Source organism: Macaca fascicularis, chromosome 8, assembly GCF_037993035.2.
Source record: "Macaca fascicularis isolate 582-1 chromosome 8, T2T-MFA8v1.1".
NCBI lineage: Eukaryota > Metazoa > Chordata > Mammalia > Primates > Cercopithecidae > Macaca > Macaca fascicularis.
The window spans coordinates 31312134-31334236 of record NC_088382.1 but is presented as its reverse complement, the minus strand read 5'-3'; the positions used below and the strand labels follow the sequence as shown (position 1 = coordinate 31334236).

At 39.3% G+C, this 22103-nt stretch overlaps 1 protein-coding gene across 3 annotated transcripts in view; it reads right to left on the bottom strand.

Annotated features, from left to right (window-relative positions):
- Positions 1–22103, bottom strand: part of ELP3 (elongator acetyltransferase complex subunit 3) — a 104317-nt gene that overhangs the window by 33456 nt on the left and 48758 nt on the right. For all 3 annotated transcript variants that reach the window (XM_005562939.5, XM_005562938.5, XM_074000571.1), the window contains one exon: positions 1979–2069. In XM_005562939.5, coding sequence (XP_005562996.1) covers positions 1979–2069 — 91 coding nt within the window. The remainder of the gene's footprint in view (positions 1–1978; positions 2070–22103) is intronic.

The following is a 22103-nucleotide window of genomic DNA, read 5'->3' as shown; positions in this document are numbered from 1 at the left end:
AGGAAGGAATGAAGGAAGGAAGGAAGGGAGGGAGGGAGAAGGAACCTAGAGTCGTGTATTACATACTCTGAAGCACAACCACAAATGGCTCTTTGAATATCTGAGGAGGCATGGAGCTGCCTACAGACAATGCCAATGCAATGCCTGGTCTGCATGGCCAAGCATCTGTGATGTGGCTCTCACTTCTATTCTACGACCCACAGTGCATGCTACGCTACCAGACATTTACAATTACACAGTCCTTTTCATTATTATAAATCCTTGTAATTATTCAATTATATATCCTATGGTGTATTTCCCCCTTACAGAACAAACCATAAACATTTTCTTCCAGTGAGAAAAGATCACTGTGGGAAATTTGATGATGTCACGTAAGCTTTTCTACTAATAGTATATTTATGAAGGACTGCTATACATGTATATAATTCCAAGAGAAAAATAAGAGCTCATTATTCAGTTGTAGAAAATTAAAGCTACTTCCACAACCCAGGAACTAGCTCAAGATAATACTTTGCTAATGTGGAGTCCATGAATTCCAGTAAACAAAAACTGTATAGCAGACGAAGATGATCGATCTCTGTAATTATTAATCTACTGAATGTAGCTGCTGTCCTTTCACTACAGTAGTTCTATATAGTAGCTAGCATGGGAATGTATTACTGTTCCATGTTCTTAATGAACACCTGCATGCTGTTTCTTTATTTTTTTTTTTGGCATGCTTTTTTAAAGGCAGAGTTTGGTGTGTGCTTATTTTCTGCTCAAGATGTTGCCTCTAGGAACTAGATATATTTTGGCTATGACTGAATTCCAGCCTTTGGACTCAATCCTAGCTTACTTTAACAGAGGCTAACAAGGCTTATGAGGGGTGAGGGTTAAAGAAGATGGATGGACAACGAGATTGTTGGGATAACCAGGCCAGGTCAGTCAGCTTGACCTTCTTGAAGGTCAGTGGCCTTCTTGGAGGCGAGAAGAGATGGAGAACATGAACAGCTGGAGTCTGGGAGGCAAAGCAGGCACACAATTTTGTTTGGTGCCATTAATTACTATAAATGCATTTGCTATTTTTCTGGAACATAAAATTCTTCACTTTTTTTTTTTTGGTAGAATATGCCAATAATGTTCACAAACTCTCCCTTGAACAATCTGAAAAATTTTCTCCATAATAATTTGAGTGAGAGAATAAAATGTCTTAGGTAAGTCCACAAACACCATAGGCAATCCTTGGAATAATGTCTTTCAAAGTGTGGCCCACATCTGAACTGTGCATGAGAACCATGTACCTAGTGCTGGATAACAGATTGGTCCCATCCCAACCTACTGATCCAGAATCTCTGAAGGCAGAGCCCAGGAGTCGGCCCTTGGTCTCAACACCACTCTTGGTTTATTGCTTTAGCAGCTCTAAGAAGTTCCTGAGTACTGGAGTTTCAAACCTTCCTGTGACTTAAGAATTTCCCACAGAGACTGTTAAGTTGCAGGTTCTTGGGCTCTTTTTACATCCTGGGCCAGCACAGAGGGGATGCTTAGTAAATACCTGTGACCAAAGAAGGGATTTCAATGGCCAGAGGGATGGGAGACTGGTATATGTGGGGCAATAGCAGTTTTGGCAATTATTTCATGCCCATAATCCTTGTCTTTTCAAATGATTATACTTTCTTCTCAGGAATCACATCTTTTTCTTCAGTCTATAACTGAATTCCTAATACTTCAAAAGAAAAACTGTTTTTAAAAACTGGAATGGAGCACGCAGTTGGCAATCTGAGCAGGCAGAAGAGAGCAGAAGGGAATGAAGGAACAGGAGGCAGCCTCTGCACCACTGGCTTCAGCTCCGACATGGTCCAGTGACTATGCCTTCAACATCTGGGGACTTTCTGACCTGACCCGCATGTCTGGTTTTAGGGGTGATAGCAGCAAAGTCGTCTGCGTTTCAGATTCCTCTTTTTCTCAACAGCTGTGGCCTGACCACCATATTTGCTCTTACCTGTATTCCGAGGTCTTTCATTCTTGCAAGTGCCAGCTCTCTCAGGTTACCATGCTCTACTCCTGAGCTGACTAAAGGCATTGGAATATCCCTGTACACAGGAGAAAAACATAAGCTGTTGCAAAATAGAAATCATTCTCCACAGCAGTAAGGCAAGGATATTAAAAAAATAAAAAAGAACAAAAACAAAAAAGCAAGAAACTTATGAATCTGACCAGGAAATCAGAGGCAACGCCTCCGAACAAGGAGCTTCTCTACGCCTCAGCCTTCTCATCAAGGAAATTATGATTTCCCCTGACCTTCAGGGTTTCTGTGAAAGGCACCTGATTGAAATCACTTTATAAGACTACAGAGTGCTAAACAAATGTCTGAATGCCCAATAACCATTTGTAAAGATTTTTTGAGTAAAGAGACATTTGTACCAAATAAATCAAGACATAAATTTTTTCCTTTATGAAATTTGTTCAACAATGTAGCTTACACTTTCCCACACAGCTGCTGAATGACAAGTAACTGGGATGCTCAAAAGCCTGCCTTAGCCAACAACTGGTCTCAAAGAATAAATCTTTTTTCCTTGTTTCTCAAAAATCTAAGTTAAAAGTGACTATGTATTAGAGGAATAACAGCTTGCCTAAAGATACGAGGACATAAAATTTGTTTCCTGGCATTAATACAGCATAAAGTGCCAGGCATCAAGGAAACTTCCATCAAGAGCTGAAGTTATGAGTTCCATTTTAGTTGCTCCAACACTCTCCTCTAGACAAAAATCAGTATCTAAAGATAAAACAGTTAACAAAATCTGAAGTAAGAATATGCTCCGCACATCTGCTTCCTATTCAAAGACAAGTCTCTAATTTGTTTTGTCTCCTATGTGGTTGATCAGAGGAAAGATGTGGAGAATATGCCAATTATTTTTTCTTCTCATTCTGCTTTTGAATCAACTTGAGTCTTTTCCTCCTCTTTTCACTTATCCCTTCAAATGTTAAATGCAATTAGCTAATTCATCCATTTGATTTTAATAAGATATTCCTCCAGCAAAAGTATCAAAAGCCAATCAATTAGCTTTAAAAGCTATACAAATAAGTCTGTTAGGCTCTGGAAGCCAGGAGAGTTGCCATAAATATAAATCAAAGATAAGTCAAAATTCTTTAAGGCAAAGACACACTGGAGGGTTCAAAGTGAGAGTGACATAAAATGTATATATTACAGTGACCAGAGTTTGCATATATGGCTTACTTACAGTTTTTGGTCAAATAAATTTCTATCTTTGGAACTATAATTTTCTTAAAACCAAATACATTTTAAAATTAGTAATCAGGTGACGCTAAATGAAGGCTATTAAAGTAAAAAATATGGTTGATTTTGGCAAGGAACGTATGTATATTTTAAAAATTTTACTGTTTCAGATTGTACAAGCCAAACATAAAGTCTTCCAAATGCCCTTTTTTACCCTAAAACAATTTATAAAGAACTCACAAATATATAAATTATTAGATATATGGCTATACATTATATATATATACACATATAAGAAATACATAAAACTTAAAATTTAAAACATTATCATACATGGCACAAAATTAATCTGATAAAGTCACTGGCAACCAGTGTTAGTGCCCATTACATGACAAATACATTTAATTCTTGTTATCCATGATAGTTATGCTGTTGTGAATACTGAATTAGTGAATACTAAAGCATTGTCCACAGGGGATATACAGGGTTAGGTTCCTGTGAGCCCCTAAAACATCTTCAACTGATCAATGCATAACATTGTTTAATGCATGTTTCTGTTTAAAGGCACCTTATTTAACATATAGCTGATTCATTAACATTAAACTCATGGCCACAGCACTATAACTCATGGACAGCGCTATAACTCAAAGCAGCTTAACACATGCAATTTGTTTAAGGCACACAACAGCCTTCTTGCATTTAGGAACATGAGATAGCATCTCAGGACTACACCTGGGGCAGTGCTCCTCTCTATGTCCTTAGTTAATTAAGAAGAAAATGAATGAAGAGGTGTGGGATACCATGGATGGCTGGACATGGGAAGAGAGCAGAGGCCTAAGGTAGGGCCTCTGTGGGTTGAAGGATGACTGTATGCAGAAAACTGATCACTGAGAAGTTAATTACCCAATGCACCAAAAACCAATTAAAAAATCTCAAACCCTTAAAAGAAGCATCGATTAAACTCTCATCAGCTCTGTTACCATAGGTAGAAAACATGGTTTTAAAGAGTCTCCTTTGTAGAACGGACTCAGAGGAGATAATCCAGGACAACGATGTGTAAGAGACTTGCCCATGGAGCCTACCCAGCCCACAGAAGGGGCTGCAGAACCCATCTCTCAACCAACAGGACAACTTCCCTCCATTATTTCCCCAATCATAAACGATGCTCTGTTGTCCTGCTCTTATCCTATTGCCGTTTCCCTACATCCAAATTAAACTTCCCTCCCTACCTATAAAGAAACTGATTTGCTTATTAATCCATATGCACAACTTTATGCTTGCTCTTTGCACTAGCACACAGAATTCAAAGAACTGTTCTAATTTCTAAAAAGCATACTTTGAAACTTGATAGGGACAAATGTGGACAGGTATTAAACACACAGAATTCATTAATCTGATAAGTGGCAAAGGTAGAAAACGTTAATTAAAATTCATCTAGATAGACGATAATTTACAATCATAAAAAGATGAGGCACTTTGGAGCTTTAATTTGACATCAGGGAAAAAAATTAGGCCCTTCTTTGGTACTTTAAGTTCTCTGCTGGCAAATGACAATTTGGTTAGGCAGACCCTGAGTATGCCTCATTATGGAAATAACTAAAGCTTGCAAATGACATGTGAACTCCACAAGGATTTTCTAGGATATGACATCTGGTAAATCACCATAGTTGGAGCTACCTGGATGTTCAGTAATGGTTTCAAAACTAGGATCTAAGACCTACACATCAAAAATCATTTATGGTGCCAAGACAATTCTGTGAGAAAATAATGGTATTTTCAACAAATAGGCAAAAGAATGAAACTGGACCCCTACCTCATACCATATACAAAATTTATTCAAAATGGATCACAGACCTAAATGTAGTAAGAGCTAAAACTACACAACTGTTAGAATAAAACACAGAAGTAAACTTCATGCTGCTGAGCTTTTTTTTTTTTTTTTTTTTTTTTTTAGATGGAGTCTCGCTCTGTCACCCAGGCTGGAGTGCAGTGGCATGATCTCGGCTCACTGCAACCTCCACCTCCCAGATTCAAGTGATTCTCCTACCTCAGCCTCCCGAGTAGCTGGGATTACAGGTGCCTGCCACCACAACCGGCTAATTTTTGTATTTTTAGTAGAGAGATAGTTTTGTGATGTTGGCCAGGCTAGTCTTGAACTCCTGACCTCAGGTGATCTGCCCGCCTTGGCCTCCCAAAGTGCTGGGATTACAGGCAAGAGCCACTGTGCCCAGCCACTGCTGAGCTTCTTACACATGACGTCAAAGCACAAGTGACAAAGGAAAAAGATAGACTTCATCAAAATTAAAGACGTCTGTGCTGCAAATCATACCAATAAAAAAGTGAAAAAACTCACAGAATGAGAGAAAATATACGCACATCATATATCTGATAAGGGACTTGTATCTAGCATATATAACGAACTCTTACAACTCAGCAACAAAAAAACCTAAGTGAAAAGCAGGCAGAGGAGAAACTTCCAGTTTCTGGTTCTGCATTTAAGGAGCTTGAAAGTTGCTACTCCACTCGAACAAGTAAAAGGTCAACAGTCTGAAAAGTCAACAACTCTTATTGGACCTATAAGAGGGGAAGATACAAGGTAAACTACTGCCCCAGGGCTGGAGAGACAGACAGGAAAAAAGAGGGAGCTGTAGCTTCCCAGAGCAGAGACCACAGACTCCCTACTTGAAGGCATGGCTTAACAGAGCAGAGACTCCTGAGTGGAAACTGCTGTGAGAAACCAACTCTAAAGTAAGAAAACCTGAACTCTAACTGATGAACTGCTGGAGGCTCAGACAAGTCTGAGAGTTAAAAACTCCAGATGGACCCAGTCACAGGCCAACTCCTACAATATTGTGAGATTTACCTCCAGTAGCTTGGCCAGGTCCCCACATTAAATATCAGAGAAATAAACCCTTCTGCTTCTGGCTGGCAGAGGAGAAAAGAAACCATTTTGAAAAATGACCTAGCACTACTTTTCTTAACAAGGCCTTCCCGTAGGAGAAACTAGTTAACCAGAGCCTAACTGACCTGGGGGAAGGAAATATCCAACTCCTGCCCACTCTAGTCATCCTGTCCCATCTAACAGGGAAGGAAAAAACGAGAAACCCTTGTGAAGTTCACAGTCCAGGGGCATAGGCTCACTGAAAGACTAAGACCTAATCACAGGACTAGCGAACACTTCTCCTCCCCTGTCATCTTACCATCAGGTTACTATAAGCCTATTTACAGCAATTCCTTTTACCTAGAACATTACATGTCCGACTATGAAGAAAAAATTAGACGGCATACCAAAAGGCAAAAGACAGCTTGAAGAGACAGAGCAAGAATAAGGAACAGACATGGCAGGGATGTTGGAATGATCAGACCAGGAAGTTAAAACAACTATAATTAACACGCCGAAGGCTCAATAGAAAGGTAACTAGCATTTAAGGACAGAGGGGAATGTAAGCAGAAAGATGGAAATCCAAAGAAAAACTAAAAAGAAATGCTAGAGATCAAAAAATCACTGAAACAGAAATAAAGAATGCCTGTGATGGACTTATTAGTAGATAGACACAGCTGAGAAAAGAATCTCTAGGCTTGAGATATTATCAAGAGAAACTTCGAAAATGGAAAAGCAGACAACAAAGACTGAAAGAAATAGAACAGAATTTCCAAGAACTGTGAGACAATTACAAAATGTGTCACACAGGCCGGGTACGGTGGCTCACGCCTATAATCTCAGTACTCTGGAAGGCCGAGGCCCAGAAGTTCGTGAACAGCCTAGGCAACATAATAAGACCACATACCCTCAAAAAATGGAGGCACACGCCTGTAGTCCCGATTATGTGGGAGGCTGAGGTGGTAGAATGGCTTGGGCAAGAGTGAGACCCTGTCTCTAAAATAAATAAAAGGTGTAACATATGTATAATAAGAACATCAGAAAGAGAAGAAACAAAATAACATAGGAAATATTTGAAACAACAGTAACTGAGAAATTCCCAGAATTAATATCAGACATCAAACCACAGATCCAGGAAGCTCAGAGAACACCAAACAGGGTGAATGCCCCCAAAACCTACACGTAGGCATTTCATTTTCAAACTACAGAATATAAAAAGATAAAGAACATTCCTGAAAGAAGCTGGGGATGGGGGAAACACCTTATGTACAGAGAAAAATAAAAATTATATCCAACTTCCCCTAAGAAACCATGTAAGCAAGAAGAGAGTACAGTGAAGTATTTAAAGTGCTGATAGGAAAAAAAACACCCGCCACCAACCTAGAATGCTGTATCCTATGAAAGTATTCTTTCAAAGGATAATAAAGGAGAAAAAAAGGCTTTCTCAGACAAAAATTGAGGGTATTAGTTGCTAATAGATCTGCCTTGCAAGAAACGTTAAAGGAAATTCTTTAGAGAGAAGGAAAATGATACAGGTCAGAAACTCAGACCTACATAAAGAAAAATGTTGAACAAAAATAAAGGCAAAATAAAACCTTTCATTTTTCTTATTTTAAAATGATCCAACAGAGTTCATTCAATATAATAGCAAGGTATTCAATTATGTATGCTGCTATAGATAGCTTATGTGTGTGTATATACACACATATATACAAATGCTTACTTATGCATGTATTTAAGTGAAATGAATGACAGCAATGATACATGGGACAGGAAGGAGGAATTAGGATTATTTTGTTATTATAAGGTATCACATTACCTGTGAAGTGGTACAGTGTTATTTGAAAGTGAATTTAGATTAGTAGTAAATGCACATTGCAAATTCTAGGGCAACCACTGGAAAAAAAAAAAGTAAAAAAAGAAGAATAACTGATATGCTAAGAAAGGAGAGAAAACTGAATAATATATAATGCTTAATTAAAACCACAAAGAGCAGAAAAAGAATGGAAAACAAAAATAGAAACAAAGAACAAGGGCAACAAAAGCAGTGCTTAGAGGAAAATTTATAGCACTGAATGCCTATATTAGCAGAAAAATCTAAACTAAAAAAATCCAAATTTCCATCTTAGGAAACTATAAAATGAGTGAATTAAATCCAAAGTAAGCAGGAGAACATAAATAATAAGAATTAGAGTGGAAATTAATGAATTGAAACAGGAAATCAACAGAGAAACAAATCAATGACACCAAAAACTGGTTCTTTGAAAAGACCAATAGGCCGGGCGCGGTGGCTCAAGCCTGTAATCCCAGCACTTTGGGAGGCCGAGATAGGTGGATCACGAGGTCAGGAGATCGAGACCATCCTGACTAACACGGTGAAACCCCGTCTCTACTAAAAAATACAAAAAACTAGCCGGGTGAGGTGGCGGGCGCCTGCAGTCCCAGCTACTGGGGAGGCTGAGGCAGGAGAATGGCCTAAACCTGGGAGGCAGAGCTTGCAGTGAGCTGAGATCCAGCCACTGCACTCCAGCCTGGGCGACAGAGCGAGACTCTGTCTCAAAAACAAAAACAAAACAAAACAAACAAACAAAAAAAACCAATAAAGAGTTGATTAGCCCCAGCCAAGCTAACAAAAAAGAGAGGACGGAAATGCCTAGTACCAGAAGTGAAAGAGGAGACATCACTACAGAGCCCATGAACATTAAAAGGATAACAACGGCAGACTATGAACAACTCTATGCCCACAAATTTGATAACCTAGATGAAATGGACAAAGTCATTGAAAGATACAATCTGCCAAAACTCACAAGAAGAAATACACAATCTGAATAAGACTATATCACTACTGAATTCTACCAAACATTTAAGCAAGATTATACCAATTCTCTACAATCTCTTTCAGAGGACAGAAGCAGAGGGAATACTTCTTAGCACTTCTTAACTCATTCTATGAGGCCAGCATCCTTAATACCAAAACCAGACAAATAACTTACAAGAAAACTACTGTCTGAGTCTGTTTGAGCTGCTCTAACAAAATACCATAAACTGTTTAGCTTATGAACAACAGAAATTTATTTCTTTCAGTTCTGGTGGCCAAGATCAAGGTACTGGCATATTCAGTGTCTGGTGAGGGCCCACTTTCTCACAGATGGTGCCTTCTTGCTGTGTTTCATATGATGGAAGGAATGAGGCAGTTCTCTGGGGCCTCTTTTCTTGAGTAACTAATCCTATTCATGAGGGCTCTGCCTTATTAACCTAATCACATCCCAGAAGGTCCCACCTCCTGATGGTAAGGATTTCAACACATGAATTTTTATTTTTTCGTGGAGGAGGAACACTCAGATCACAGCAACTACAGACAACATCTGTCATGAACATAGATGGAAAAATTCTCAACAAAATATTAGCAAATTAAATCCAATGTATCAAATGCATAAAAAGAATATGTTGAAACCAAGTGTAATTTATCATAATTCATCACAACAGTGAGCTAAAGTAGAAAATCTCATGATATTAGTCGATGCAGAAAGTGCATGTGACAAAATCCAACACCCATTCATGATAAAAGCTCTCAGTAAACTAGGAATAAAAGGGAACTTCCACAACTTGATAAACAGTATCTAAAAATGCCTATCGCTAACACCATACTTAATGGTATCCAGTGAGAAAGTCTGTATTCTCACTGGAAGTGTCCAGTGTTTCCTTATGACCAGAGTCCATGAATTCTTGGCAGGAATACCACAGAAATGATGCCCCGTCTCAGTGAATCACATAGGCATGCTATATTGACCTGTTTCATCACAGGATGCCCTGATCAAGACTGTGTCTGCTGGTTATCTCCACCATGGTCACCATTTCCCCCTTTACATCTGAGTAATATTTCATGGGGAGAAATGTCAATGTCATGACAACACCCTGTTCCTCATCAAACCTACAACTACTAGTCTCACATTGACTGATGACTCCTGTTTCTATCACCTTTCCTATAATGGTTGCCAAATAGTGACTATTTCTACCATCCCTCCTGTATTTACTAGTTGACCTTGTATGTATTTTTGTATGTATGTATCTTTCGTATGTATATATCTTTCCTATTTATCTATTCATTTATGTATATCAGTATAAACTTATAGATTCCTATTTTATACAAGTTTTTAACTAATAATAACATTATTTATTTTGTTGCTGACATTAGATTTTGCCAGTGGGTACCTATTCAGGCTGGTTTCTGGGTCCTTCTGAATGACCCCATCATTCTTTGGTTATTTACTTACTCTCTGGAACAACAAGATGTTCTATGTTCATCCTGTATGTTTGCTGCCCCAGCCCTGGAAATGGTCATTTTTCCAAGCCCCGATTTCTTTTAGTGGAGAGTGGTATTTAGAAACTATGATCAGATCTGGAGCAAGATGGCCGAATAGGAACAGCTCCAGTCTCCAGCTCCCAGTGTGAGGGACACAGAAGACGGGTGATTTCTACATTTTCAACTGAGGTACCAGGTTCATCTCACTGGGGAGTGCCGGACAATTGGTGCTGGTCAGCTGGTGCAGCCTGACCAGCGATAGCTGAAGCAGGGCAAGGCATTGCCTCACCTGGGAAGCACAAGGGGTAAGGGAATCCCTTTAGAAACTGAGACACACAACACCTGGAAAATTGGGTAACTCCCACCCTAATACTGTACTTTACCAAGGGTCTTAGCAAACGGCACACCAGGAGATTATATACCACACCTGGCTGGGAGGGTCCCACACCCATGGAGCCTCCCTCATTCCTAGCACAGCAGTCTGAGATCTAACTGCAAGGCAGCAGCGAGGCTGGGGGAGGGGCACCCGCCATTGCTGAGACTTAAGTAAGTAAACAAAACCTCCGGGAAGCTTGAACTGGGTAGAGCCCACCACAGCTCAAGGAGGCCTGCCTGTCTCTGTAGACTCCACCTCTGGGGACAGGGCACAGCTAAACAAAAAGCAGCAGAAACCTCTGCAGATGTTAATGACCCTGTCTGACAGCTTTGAAGACAGCAGTGGATCTCCCAGCACGGAGGTTGAGATCTGAGAACGGACAGACTGCCTGCTCAAATGGGACCCTGACCCCTGAATAGCCTAACTGGGGGACATCCCCCAATAGATGCAGACCGACACCTCACACCTCACATGGCAGGGTACACCCCTGAGACGAAGCTTCCAGAGCAAGAATCAGACAGCAGCACTCGCTGTTCAGCAATATTCTATCTTCTGCAGCCTCTGCTGCTGATACTCAGGCAAACAGGGTCTGGAGTAGACCTCAAGCAATCTCCAACAGACCTACAGCTGAGGGTCCTGACTGTTAGAAGGACAACTAACAAACAGAAAGGACACCCACACCAAAACCCCATCAGTACGTCAGCAGCATCAAAGACCAAAGGCAGATAAAACCACAAAGATGGGAAAAAGCAGGGCAGAAAAGATGGAAATTCAAAAAATCAGAGCGCATCTCCCCCTCCAAAGTAACGCAGCTCATCGCCAGCAACGGATCAAAGCTGGACAGAGAATGACTTTGACAAGTTGAGAGAAGAAGGCTTCAGTCGATCAAACTTCTCAGAGCTAATGGAGGAACTACGTACCCAGTGCAAAGAAACTAAAAATCTTGAAAAAAGAATGGAATAAAGGAAAACTAGAATAATCAATGCAGAGAAGGCCATAAATGAACTGACAGAGATAAAAACCATGACATGAGAAATACGTGACAAATGCACAAGCTTCAGTAACTGACTCAATCAACTGGAAGAAAGAGTATCAATGACTGAAGATCAAATGAATGAAATGAAGCGAGAAGAGAAGTCTAGAGAAAAAAAAGGAAAAAGAAATGAACAAAGCCTCCAAGAAGTATGGGATTATGTGAAAAGACCAAATCTACATCTGATTGGTGTGCCTGAAAGTGACAGGGAAAATGGAACCAAGTTGGAAAACACTCTTCAGCATATCATCCAGGAGAACTTCCCCAACCATCATTAAACCAACATTCAAATTCAGGAAATACAAAGAACACCACAAAGATACTCCTCGAGAAGAGCAACTCCAAGACACATAATTGTCAGATTCACCAAAGTTGAAATGAAGGAAAAAATGTTAAGGGCAGCCAGAGAGAAAGGTTGGGTTACCCACAAAGGGAAGCCCATCAGACTAACAGCAGATCTCTTGGCAGAAACTCTCCAAGCCAGAAGAGAGTGGGGGCCAATATTCAACATTCTTAAAGAAAAGAACTTTCAACCCAGAATTTCATATCCAGCCAAACTAAGTTTCACCAGTGAAGGAGAAATAAAATCCTTTACAGACAAGCAAATGCTTAGAGATTTTGTCACCACCAGGCCTGCCCTACAAGAGATCCTGAAGGAAGCACTAAACATGGAAAGGAACAACCGGTATCAGCCATTGCAAAAACATGACAAAATGTAAAGACCATCGATGCTAGGAAGAAACTGCATCAACTAATGAGCAAAATAACCAGCTAATATCACAATGACAGGATCAAGTTCACACATACCAATATTAACCTTAAATGTAAATGGGCTAAATGGTCCAATTAAAAGACACAGACTGGCAAATCGGATAAAGAGTCAAGACCCATCAGTTTGCTGTATTCAGGAGACCCATCTCACATGCAGAGACACACATAGGCTCAAAATAGAGGGATGGAGGAAGATCTACCAAGCAAATGGAGAACAAAAAAAAGCTGGGGTTGCAATCCTAGTCTCTGATAAAACAGACTTTAAACCATCAAAGATCAAAAGAGACAAAGAAGGCCATTACATAATGGTAAAGGGATCAATTCAAGAGGAAGAGCTAACTATCCTAAATATATATGCGCCCAATACAGGAGCACCCAGATTCATAAAGCAAGTCCTTAGAGACTTACAAAGAGACTTAGACTCCCATACAATAATAATGGGAGACTTCAACACCCCACTGTCAACATTAGACAGATCAACGAGACAGAAAGTTAACAAGGATATCCAGGAATTGAACTCAACTCTGCACCAAACGGACCTAATAGACATCTACAGAACTCTCCACCCCAAATCAACAGAATATACATTCTTCTCAGCACCACATCGCACTTATTCGAAAATTGACCACCTAGTTGGAAGTAAAGCACTCCTCAGCAAATGTAAAAGAACAGAAACTATAACAAACTGTCTCTCAGACCACAGTGCAATCAAACTAGAACTCAGTACTAAGAAAATCAATCAAAACCGCTCAACTACATGGAAACTGAATAACCTGCTCCTGAATGACTACTGGGTACATAATGAAATGAAGGCAGAAATAAAGATGTTATTTGAAACCGATGAGAACAAAGATACAACATACCAGAATCTCTGGGACACATTTAAAGCAGTGTGTAGAGGGAAATTTATAGCACTAAATGCCCACAAGAGAAAGCAGGAAAGATCTAAAATTGACACCTAACATCACAATTAAAAGAACTAGAGAATCAAGAGCAAACACATTCAAAAGCTAGCAGAAGGCAACAAATAACTAAGATCAGAGCAGAACTGAAGGAGATAGAGACACAAAAAACCCTTCAAAAAATCAATGAATCCAGGGGCTGGTTTTTTGAAAAGATAACAAAATTGACAGACCACTAGCAAGACTAATAAAGAAGAAAAGAGAGAAGAATCAAATAGATGCAATAAAAAATGATAAAGGGGATATCACCACCGACCCCACAGAAATACAAACTACCATCAGAGAATACTATAAACACCTCTATGCAAATAAACTAGAAAACCTAGAAGAAATGGAAAATTTCCTGGACACTTATACTCTCCCAAGACTAAACCAGGAAGAAGTTGAATCCCTGAATAGACCAATAGCAGGTTCTGAAATTGAGGCAATAATTAACAGCCTACCAACCAAAAAAAGTCCAGGACCAGACAGATTCACAGTCGAATTCTACCAGAGGTACAAGGAGGAGCTGGTACCATTCCTTCTGAAACTATTCCAATCAATAGAAAAAGAGGGAATCCTCCCTAACTCATTTTATGAGGCCAACATCATCCTGATACCAAAGCCTGGCAGAGACACAACAAAAAAAGAGAATTTTAGACCAATATCCCTGATGAACATCGATGCAAAAATCTTCAATAAAATACTGGCAAATCGAATCCAGCAGCACATCAAAAAGTTTATCCATCATGATCAAGTGGGCTTCATCCCTCAATAAAATACTGGCAAATCGAATCCAGCAGCACATCAAAAAGCTTATCCATCATGATCAAGTGGGCTTCATCCCTGGGATGCACGGCTGGTTCAACATATGCAAATCAATAAACGTAATCCAGCATATAAAGAGAACCAAAGACAAAAACCACATGATTATCTCAATAGATGCAGAAAAGGCCTTTGACAAAATTCAGCAGCCCTTCATGCTAAAAACTCTCAATAAATTCGGTATTGATGGAACGTATCTCAAAATAATAAGAGCTATTTATGACAAACCCACAGCCAATATCATACTGAATGGGCAAAAACTGGAAGCATTCCCTTTGAAAACTGGCACAAGACAGGGATGCCCTCTTTCACCACTCCTATTCAACATAGTGTTGGAAGTTCTGGCTAGGGCAATCAGGCAAGAGAAAGAAATAAAGGGTATTCAGTTAGGAAAAGAAGAAGTCAAGTCCCTGTTTGCAGATGACATGATTGTATATTTAGAAAACCCCATCATCTCAGCCCAAAATCTCCTTAAGCTGATAAGCAACTTCAGCAAAGTCTCAGGATACAAAATCAATGTGCAAAAATCACAAGCATTCTTATATACCAGTAACAGACAAACAGAGCGCCAAATCATGAATGAACTTCCATTCACAATTGCTTCAAAGAGAATAAAATACCTAGGAATCCAACTTACAAGGGATGTAAAGGACCTCTTCAAGGAGAACTACAAACCACTGCTCTGTGAAATAAAAGAGGACACAAACAAATGGAAGAACATACCATGCTCATGGATAGGAAGAATCAGTATCGTGAAAATGGCCATACTGCCCAAGGTAATTTATAGATTCAATGCCATTCCCATCAAGCTACCAATGAGTTTCTTCACAGAATTGGAAAAAACTGCTTTAAAGTTCATATGGAACCAAAAAAGAGCCCGCATTGCCAAGACAATCCTAAGTCAAAAGAACAAAGCTGGAGGCATCATGCTACCTGACTTCAAACTGTACTACAAGGCTACAGTAACCAAAACAGCATGGTACTGGTACCAAAACAGATATAGACCAATGGAACAGAACAGAGCCCTCAGAAATAATCCCACACATCTACAGCCATCTGATCTTTGACAAACCTGACAAAAACAATAAATAGGGAAAGGATTCCCTATTTAATAAATGGTGCTGGGAAAATAGCCATAAGTAGAAAGCTGAAACTGGATCCTTTCCTTACTCCTTATACGAAAATTAATTCAAGATGGATTAGAGACTTAAATGTTAGACCTAAAACCATAAAAACCCTAGAAGAAAATCTAGGTAATACCATTCAGGACATAGGCATGGGCAGGGACTTCATGTCTAAAACACCAAAAGCAATGGCAGCAAAAGCCAAAATTGACAAATGGGATCTAATTAAACTAAAGAGCTTCTGCACAGCAAAAGAAACTACCATCAGAGTGAACAGGCAACCTACAGAATGGGAAAAATTTTTTGCAATCTACTCATCTGACAAAGGGCTAATATCCAGAACCTACAAAGAACTCAAACAAATTTACAAGAAAAAAACAAACAACCCCATCAAAAAGTGGGTAAAGGATATAAACCGACATTTCTCAAAAGAAGACATGCATACAGCCAACAGACACATGAAAAAATGCTCATCATCACTGGCCATCAGAGACATGCAAATCAAAACCACAATGAGATACCATCTCACACCAGTTAGAATGGCAATCATTAAAAAGTCAGGAAACAACAGGTGCTGGAGAGGATGTGGAGAAACAGGAACACTTTTACACTGTTGGTGGGATTGTAAACTGGTTCAACCATTGTGGAAAACAGTATGGCAATTCCTCAAGGATCTAGAACTAGAAGTACCATATGACCCAGCCATCCCATTACTGGATATATACCCAAAGGATTATAAATCATGCTGCTATAAAGACACATGCACACGTATGTTTATTGCGGCACTATTCACAATAGCAAAGACTTGGAATCAACCCAAATGTCCATCAGTGACAGACTGGATTAAGAAAATGTGGCACATATACACCATGGAATACTATGCAGCCATAAAAAAGGATGAGTTTGTGTCCTTTGTAGGGACATGGATGCAGCTGGAAACCATCATTCTCAGCAAACTATCACAAGAACAGAAAACCAAACACTGCATGTTCTCACTCATAGGTGGGAATTGAACAATGAGATCACTTGGACTCTGGAAGGGGAACATCACACACCAGGGCCTGTCATGGGGAGGGGGAAGGGGGGAGGGGGGATGAATGGCATTGGGAGTTATACCTGATGTAAATGACGAGTTGATGGGTGCTGACGAGTTGATGGGTGCAGCACACCAACATGGCACAAGTATACACATGTAACAAACCTGCACGTTGTGCACATGTACCCTAGAACTTAAAGTATTAAAAAAAAAAAAACAAAAAACTATGGTCTTGGAACTCACTGTGTTCATTACTGCTGGGGTGTCATTGCCTCTAGAACCTCTCAGTATACACTACTAAGAAAAATATGCATGCATACACACATACACACACACACACAGATATTTATATATATAGACATACATGCTATAACTCTCTCTCTCTATATATATATGTGTGTGTGTATATAAAACATTTTTAAACCCGTAAGTTCATACTGATAATTCCAATACTAACATGGTACCTTGGTGTTCTTTTCAGTTTTCACCTTTTAAATGTTTGTAAATCCCTTCAGGGAGTGAAAAAACTGCCTCTCCTTATCTTTAGGACATCTACCCGTTTGCTAAATCAAGTAACTTCTTTGCTCAATGTAACTAATCTCCCAAAAACTGCAGCTGCCATCTCTGCACTCCCTCCCCTTACCTTTGCATCAGTCAGGTGCCAGACATGCTTCTGGCCATACTTCGGGGGCAGTCTCCACAGGCAGTGGGAAGGGGAGATGGGAAGGCAAGGGGAGATGATCTCTACAAATACTTTTAATAACAAACTGGTACTTTTAAAAGACATTAAAATTTCAATAGATGTAAACTATCTATGGAAGGTTTTACATACAGTGTTGGTAGGCAGAAGTGCATGATAAAAAGACCCAGGAGGCTGCTACACAATCTGTGGGGCCCGGTGCAAAATGAGAACACGAGAGTCCTTGTGAAAAAAATTATTAATAATTTCAAGATGGTGAGAGCAGAGCATTAAGCCAAGTGCAAGACCCTATGAGACTGCATGGGTCACATATCCTTGAAGCTGGCCCTGATTACCAGAGAGCACACGTCAGTGAGGACCTGGTAACACAAGCATTTATGCTGATGCTAACAATTCACAAATGTCCTTAAATTTACGTCTGCCACTACAGGAATGCAACATGGATTCAATGGTCTTCGGTAGTATCGTGCCAGGAGTATACCAGATGTAAGTTCTTCCTCATTAAGGAACAGAAATGTGGTAATTGCCAGTTTCAGTGACAAAGTCTTTTTCACTGAAAATGAAAAGAGATAATTCTATGTATGCTGAGCATGTTCAATGGACAGAGTACTGCAGTTAGCAATCTGGACTATATAAGCAGGCATTGTTACAGTCTTCTAGGAGTTGAAAACCTAGATGAGATTACTGACCATCAGAGCTTGCTACATTCATCTAGGTAGGAGTTAAAATTATTTTTAGGTTTCTCCAATTTGATTCAATCGAGTTCCACTTTCTTGGCCTGAAGACTGATTACATACAAGAATATTCACTGTTCTATTTCAACAGGTAAGATTTCAAGATTAGAGGTGCTGATACTTGCAATTTGCTCATCAAAAACCTTTCAAGTGATGTCTAGGCCTTTTTTTGTCTGCAGTTGCTCATATTTCAGAAACATGTTTGGCTTGTGAATTGGTATTCCTATTCTACTGTTTCATCATGATTTAAATATCACATCAGCAGACAGCTGTCAAATAGCCTGAGGGCAGCAACAGTTTAATGTGGCTTCATCATGTGTCTGGACAGAATTTTACATTTAATCATTGACTGCACCCTTCAGGGCTAGAACAGAATCTTCTATTAGGATGCTGCTTCATAAAAACCCCCTGGAAGATGTTACTGACTCAACTGTCATAAAACTAAAAAATATAAATAGTTTTTTTTTTAAAAAGGTAATGGGTAGGGAGGGGTGGGGAAAATAACCAATTAAAAACATCAAGTAATGTATCAGTAAAATACAGTACAATTTTAAAAGTGTGAAACATTGTGTTCTCACTTAAATTATCTTCCTTTCCACCATTCTCCCTTCTGATACCTGCCTAAAAAGAGTTCCTTCTCGGCTGGGCATGGTGGCTCACACCTGTAATCCCAGCATTTTGGGAGGCCGAGGCAGGCGGATCACCTGAGGTCAGGAGTTCGAAACCAGCCTGGCCAACATGGCGAAACCCTGTGTCTACTAAAAGTATAAAAATTAGCTGGGCACGGTGATGGGAGCCTGTAATCCCAGCTACTCAAGAGGCTGAGGCAGGAGGATCGCTTGAACCTGTGAGGCGGAGGTTGCAGTGAGCTGAGATTGCGCCACTGCACTCCAGCCTGGGTGACAAGGGTTAGACTCCATCTCAGAAAAAAAAAAAGTTCCTTCTCCACATAAACCTTGTAAGTTCAGCTTCACCAGTCAACAGTGTGTTGCCTGTAATTGGTGGAAGCTGCCACTAGGTGAACCTCCATAGAGGCTAGGCATATTTTCTAAAGGCACAGAACAGAAAGACACAAATGATTTTCCTTTACTATGGTTTAAAACAAAAATAAATAATCTATAATTATTAAAAATCATCTGAACTAAATATCCTGGGAGACTTTTCTCCTTTGCCAATGGTTTCTTCCTAGCAAGACATCACTAATATCAAATTAAACACGTTGAGTCAGGGTGCTTAACTGCAGTCTTAGACTAACACCAATTTTCTACAGTCTCAGAATTGCTCTAAAACTTTAAGGCTGAAGCTAGACAAAAAACACTGCTGAGTAAAATCCCCATGAATCTCTCTTCCAAAATCAGAAAGTTTCTCAGCCACTTGATGCTGTATAAACACTTAGCCTTCTCATACACATTTGGCTATAATGTTTAAGTTAGCAATTAACATTTTTCTGAGCATTTTTATATCAAAATTTTACTATCTAGCTTTTGATACAGGTTTCTTTTTTATTTTTTTCTTTTCTTTTTTGAGATGGAGTCTCGCTCTGTCACTCAGGCTGAGTGCAGTGGCATCATCTCAGCTCACTGCAACTTCCACCTCCCAGGTTCAGGCAATTCTCCTGCCTCAGCCTCCCAAGTAGCTGGGATTATAGGTGCCCGCCACCACGCTCGGCTAATTTTTTTGTATTTTTAGTAGAGACAGGGTTTTGCCATGTTGGCCAGGCTGGTCTTGAACTCCTGACTTCAGGTGATCTGCCCGCCTCAGCCTCCCAGAGTGCTGGGAAGACAGGCGTGAGCCACTGCGCCCAGCCTGATACAAGTTTCTTTCTAAAAGTCCAGACATAGCAAATTCTAGTTAAATCTGAATATAAAATTTAAAACACTTTGAAATGGAATTTCAGGTTTTTTTTTTTTTTTTTGGAGACAGGGTCTTACTCTGTTGCCTAGGCTGGAGCACAATGGAGCAATTACATCTTACTGCAGCCACGACCTCCCAGGCTCAAGTGATTCTCCCACCTCAGACTCCTGAGCAGCTGGGACTATAGGCATGTGCCACTTTGCCTGGCTAATTTTTAAAGTGTTTTTATTTTTTGGTAGAGATGGGGGTTTCACCATGTTTCCCAGGCTGGTCTTGAACTCCTAGGTTCAAGCAATCTACCTGCCATGGCCTCCCAAAGTGCTGGGATTATACACGTGAGCCACTGTGCTGGCTGAATTAAAGGTTTTCGAATAAATATAGGAAGCTGTTTTACTAGAACACAGCTATTAGACTGTTGTTATGTGCTAAGTGTCCTATACGAACATAAATGTGGCCTCTTGGTTTCCCAGTCTCCCATTCGTCTGGGTGAGAGGAAAGAATTCAAAATGAGGCAACATTTATGAACTTTTTTGAGCTTTCTCAATAAAAAGACAATATTTATAATCCAAATTTCATGACTGGCAAATTAAATATAAACAGACAACTGACGTAAGAAGAAACACAAATAATAACCAGTTACAAGGGAAACTAGGAAAATGCAAATTAATACCCTTAATTAAATAAAATAAAAATACTACAAAGCACCCAATTCTGTAGAGGTTGTGATAAAACCAGTAAATGTTTACTCTAAACTGGTATAATCCCTTTGGAAAGCCATATCAATATTCACAGCAAAAGCTGTAACATTTATTTATTTTCCCCTTGTTCCAGAAAGGATTTAGGAAGTATAATAATAATGAAAAAAATGCTTAGATCCTTTACCACGGGAAATCCTTCGCCCAGATTATACTACTCTAAGAGATTACTTCACCAGCAGTAGAAAATTCTATGTACGTGAATTTTAGCTGTAGTGGAGGCCAGGATAATTACATTTAAAAAAGGAAGAAGAAATCAAAGAAACCTGGAAGCAATCTAAACGTCTAACAAGGCGAACAGTTTACTGAAAAATACAAATTAAAATTGCAGAGTACTGTTCTGCCATTAAGTTTATAACCATGAAGATTATTCTAAATCCTTAAGAAATGCAACATGAAAGTGCCAATGGCAAATTTGCCAGTGTATAAAATATACTGGTATGTAAAGATGCACTCCAACTTTGTAAGGAAATTTCTGGAAAAATAATGTTAACTTGTTATTAATACATATATTGAAAGTGGTTTAGTTCTACAGAGAAAACATTATTTTGCTCATGTAAATAGAATATTTTATGGCTAGAAATCAGGAAGAAACATAAGATCTGGATAATTAGTAATATTCTACAGACCGTTGGTGGGGGGGGGAGTATAAAATCACATGATCAAAAGGGAAGTGTATGAGATCATGGAGTGGTGGTACACAGCAGAAACACAAGATGTAATACATTGACTAGAACGTGAAATCTCATATGCTACCTCAGCACTGCATAAGCCTAGTCTAAAATTTCAGTAGTTTCAGTGGCTGTTGAGAATAAAAAGCAAGTTTCAATACAAAATAAATCTGAATCATTTTTCAGTGTGGTATATACAAAGAAAATGTGGAGATAAAAATGGGTAAAAAGGAAGTAGCAAAATATAATAAATATGAATGAGGTCTTATGCAGGCAGTCACAGTAATAGTTTAGTAAACACTCAATGCAAAACATAAAGTAACATAATGCATCTCAAGGAATTCTCCCCATGCTTACAAAAAAGTAAATGCTTTATTGAACCTCAGTCCACAGTAAGCTGCATTTAAAAAAAAAATGAATTCTAACAGAAACATGTTTAACAACAAGTATCATAGTTACATATCAAAAGCACCAAAACTACATAACAAATAAGAATAAAACAAAATGGAAAATACTATGAAGATATTAGTCTTTGTGCTAAAAAAAATCTAGCAAACGATCATATTCACAGTTACCTACATTATCAGTCCTAAAGCATAAAAACCTGACATCACAGCTAGACTCTGGATGACTCTCTTCACCAATGGCATTACTATGTTAGGAGCTGAGTCACCACAATCTTCAAACAATAAACTGCCCTCAGACTCATTGAGGACATTACTAATTCCACATTTTGAAAGAGATTGCACTACTGCCTCTTGTTTTACATTATTCCATTACATTTTAATCCACCCACCTATGTGTGAAGTAAGAGTGTCACTTCGAAATTGTAAGCCTACATCCACCTGTGCCACTCCTCACTCATAAGCTCCGTAAGTGATGTAT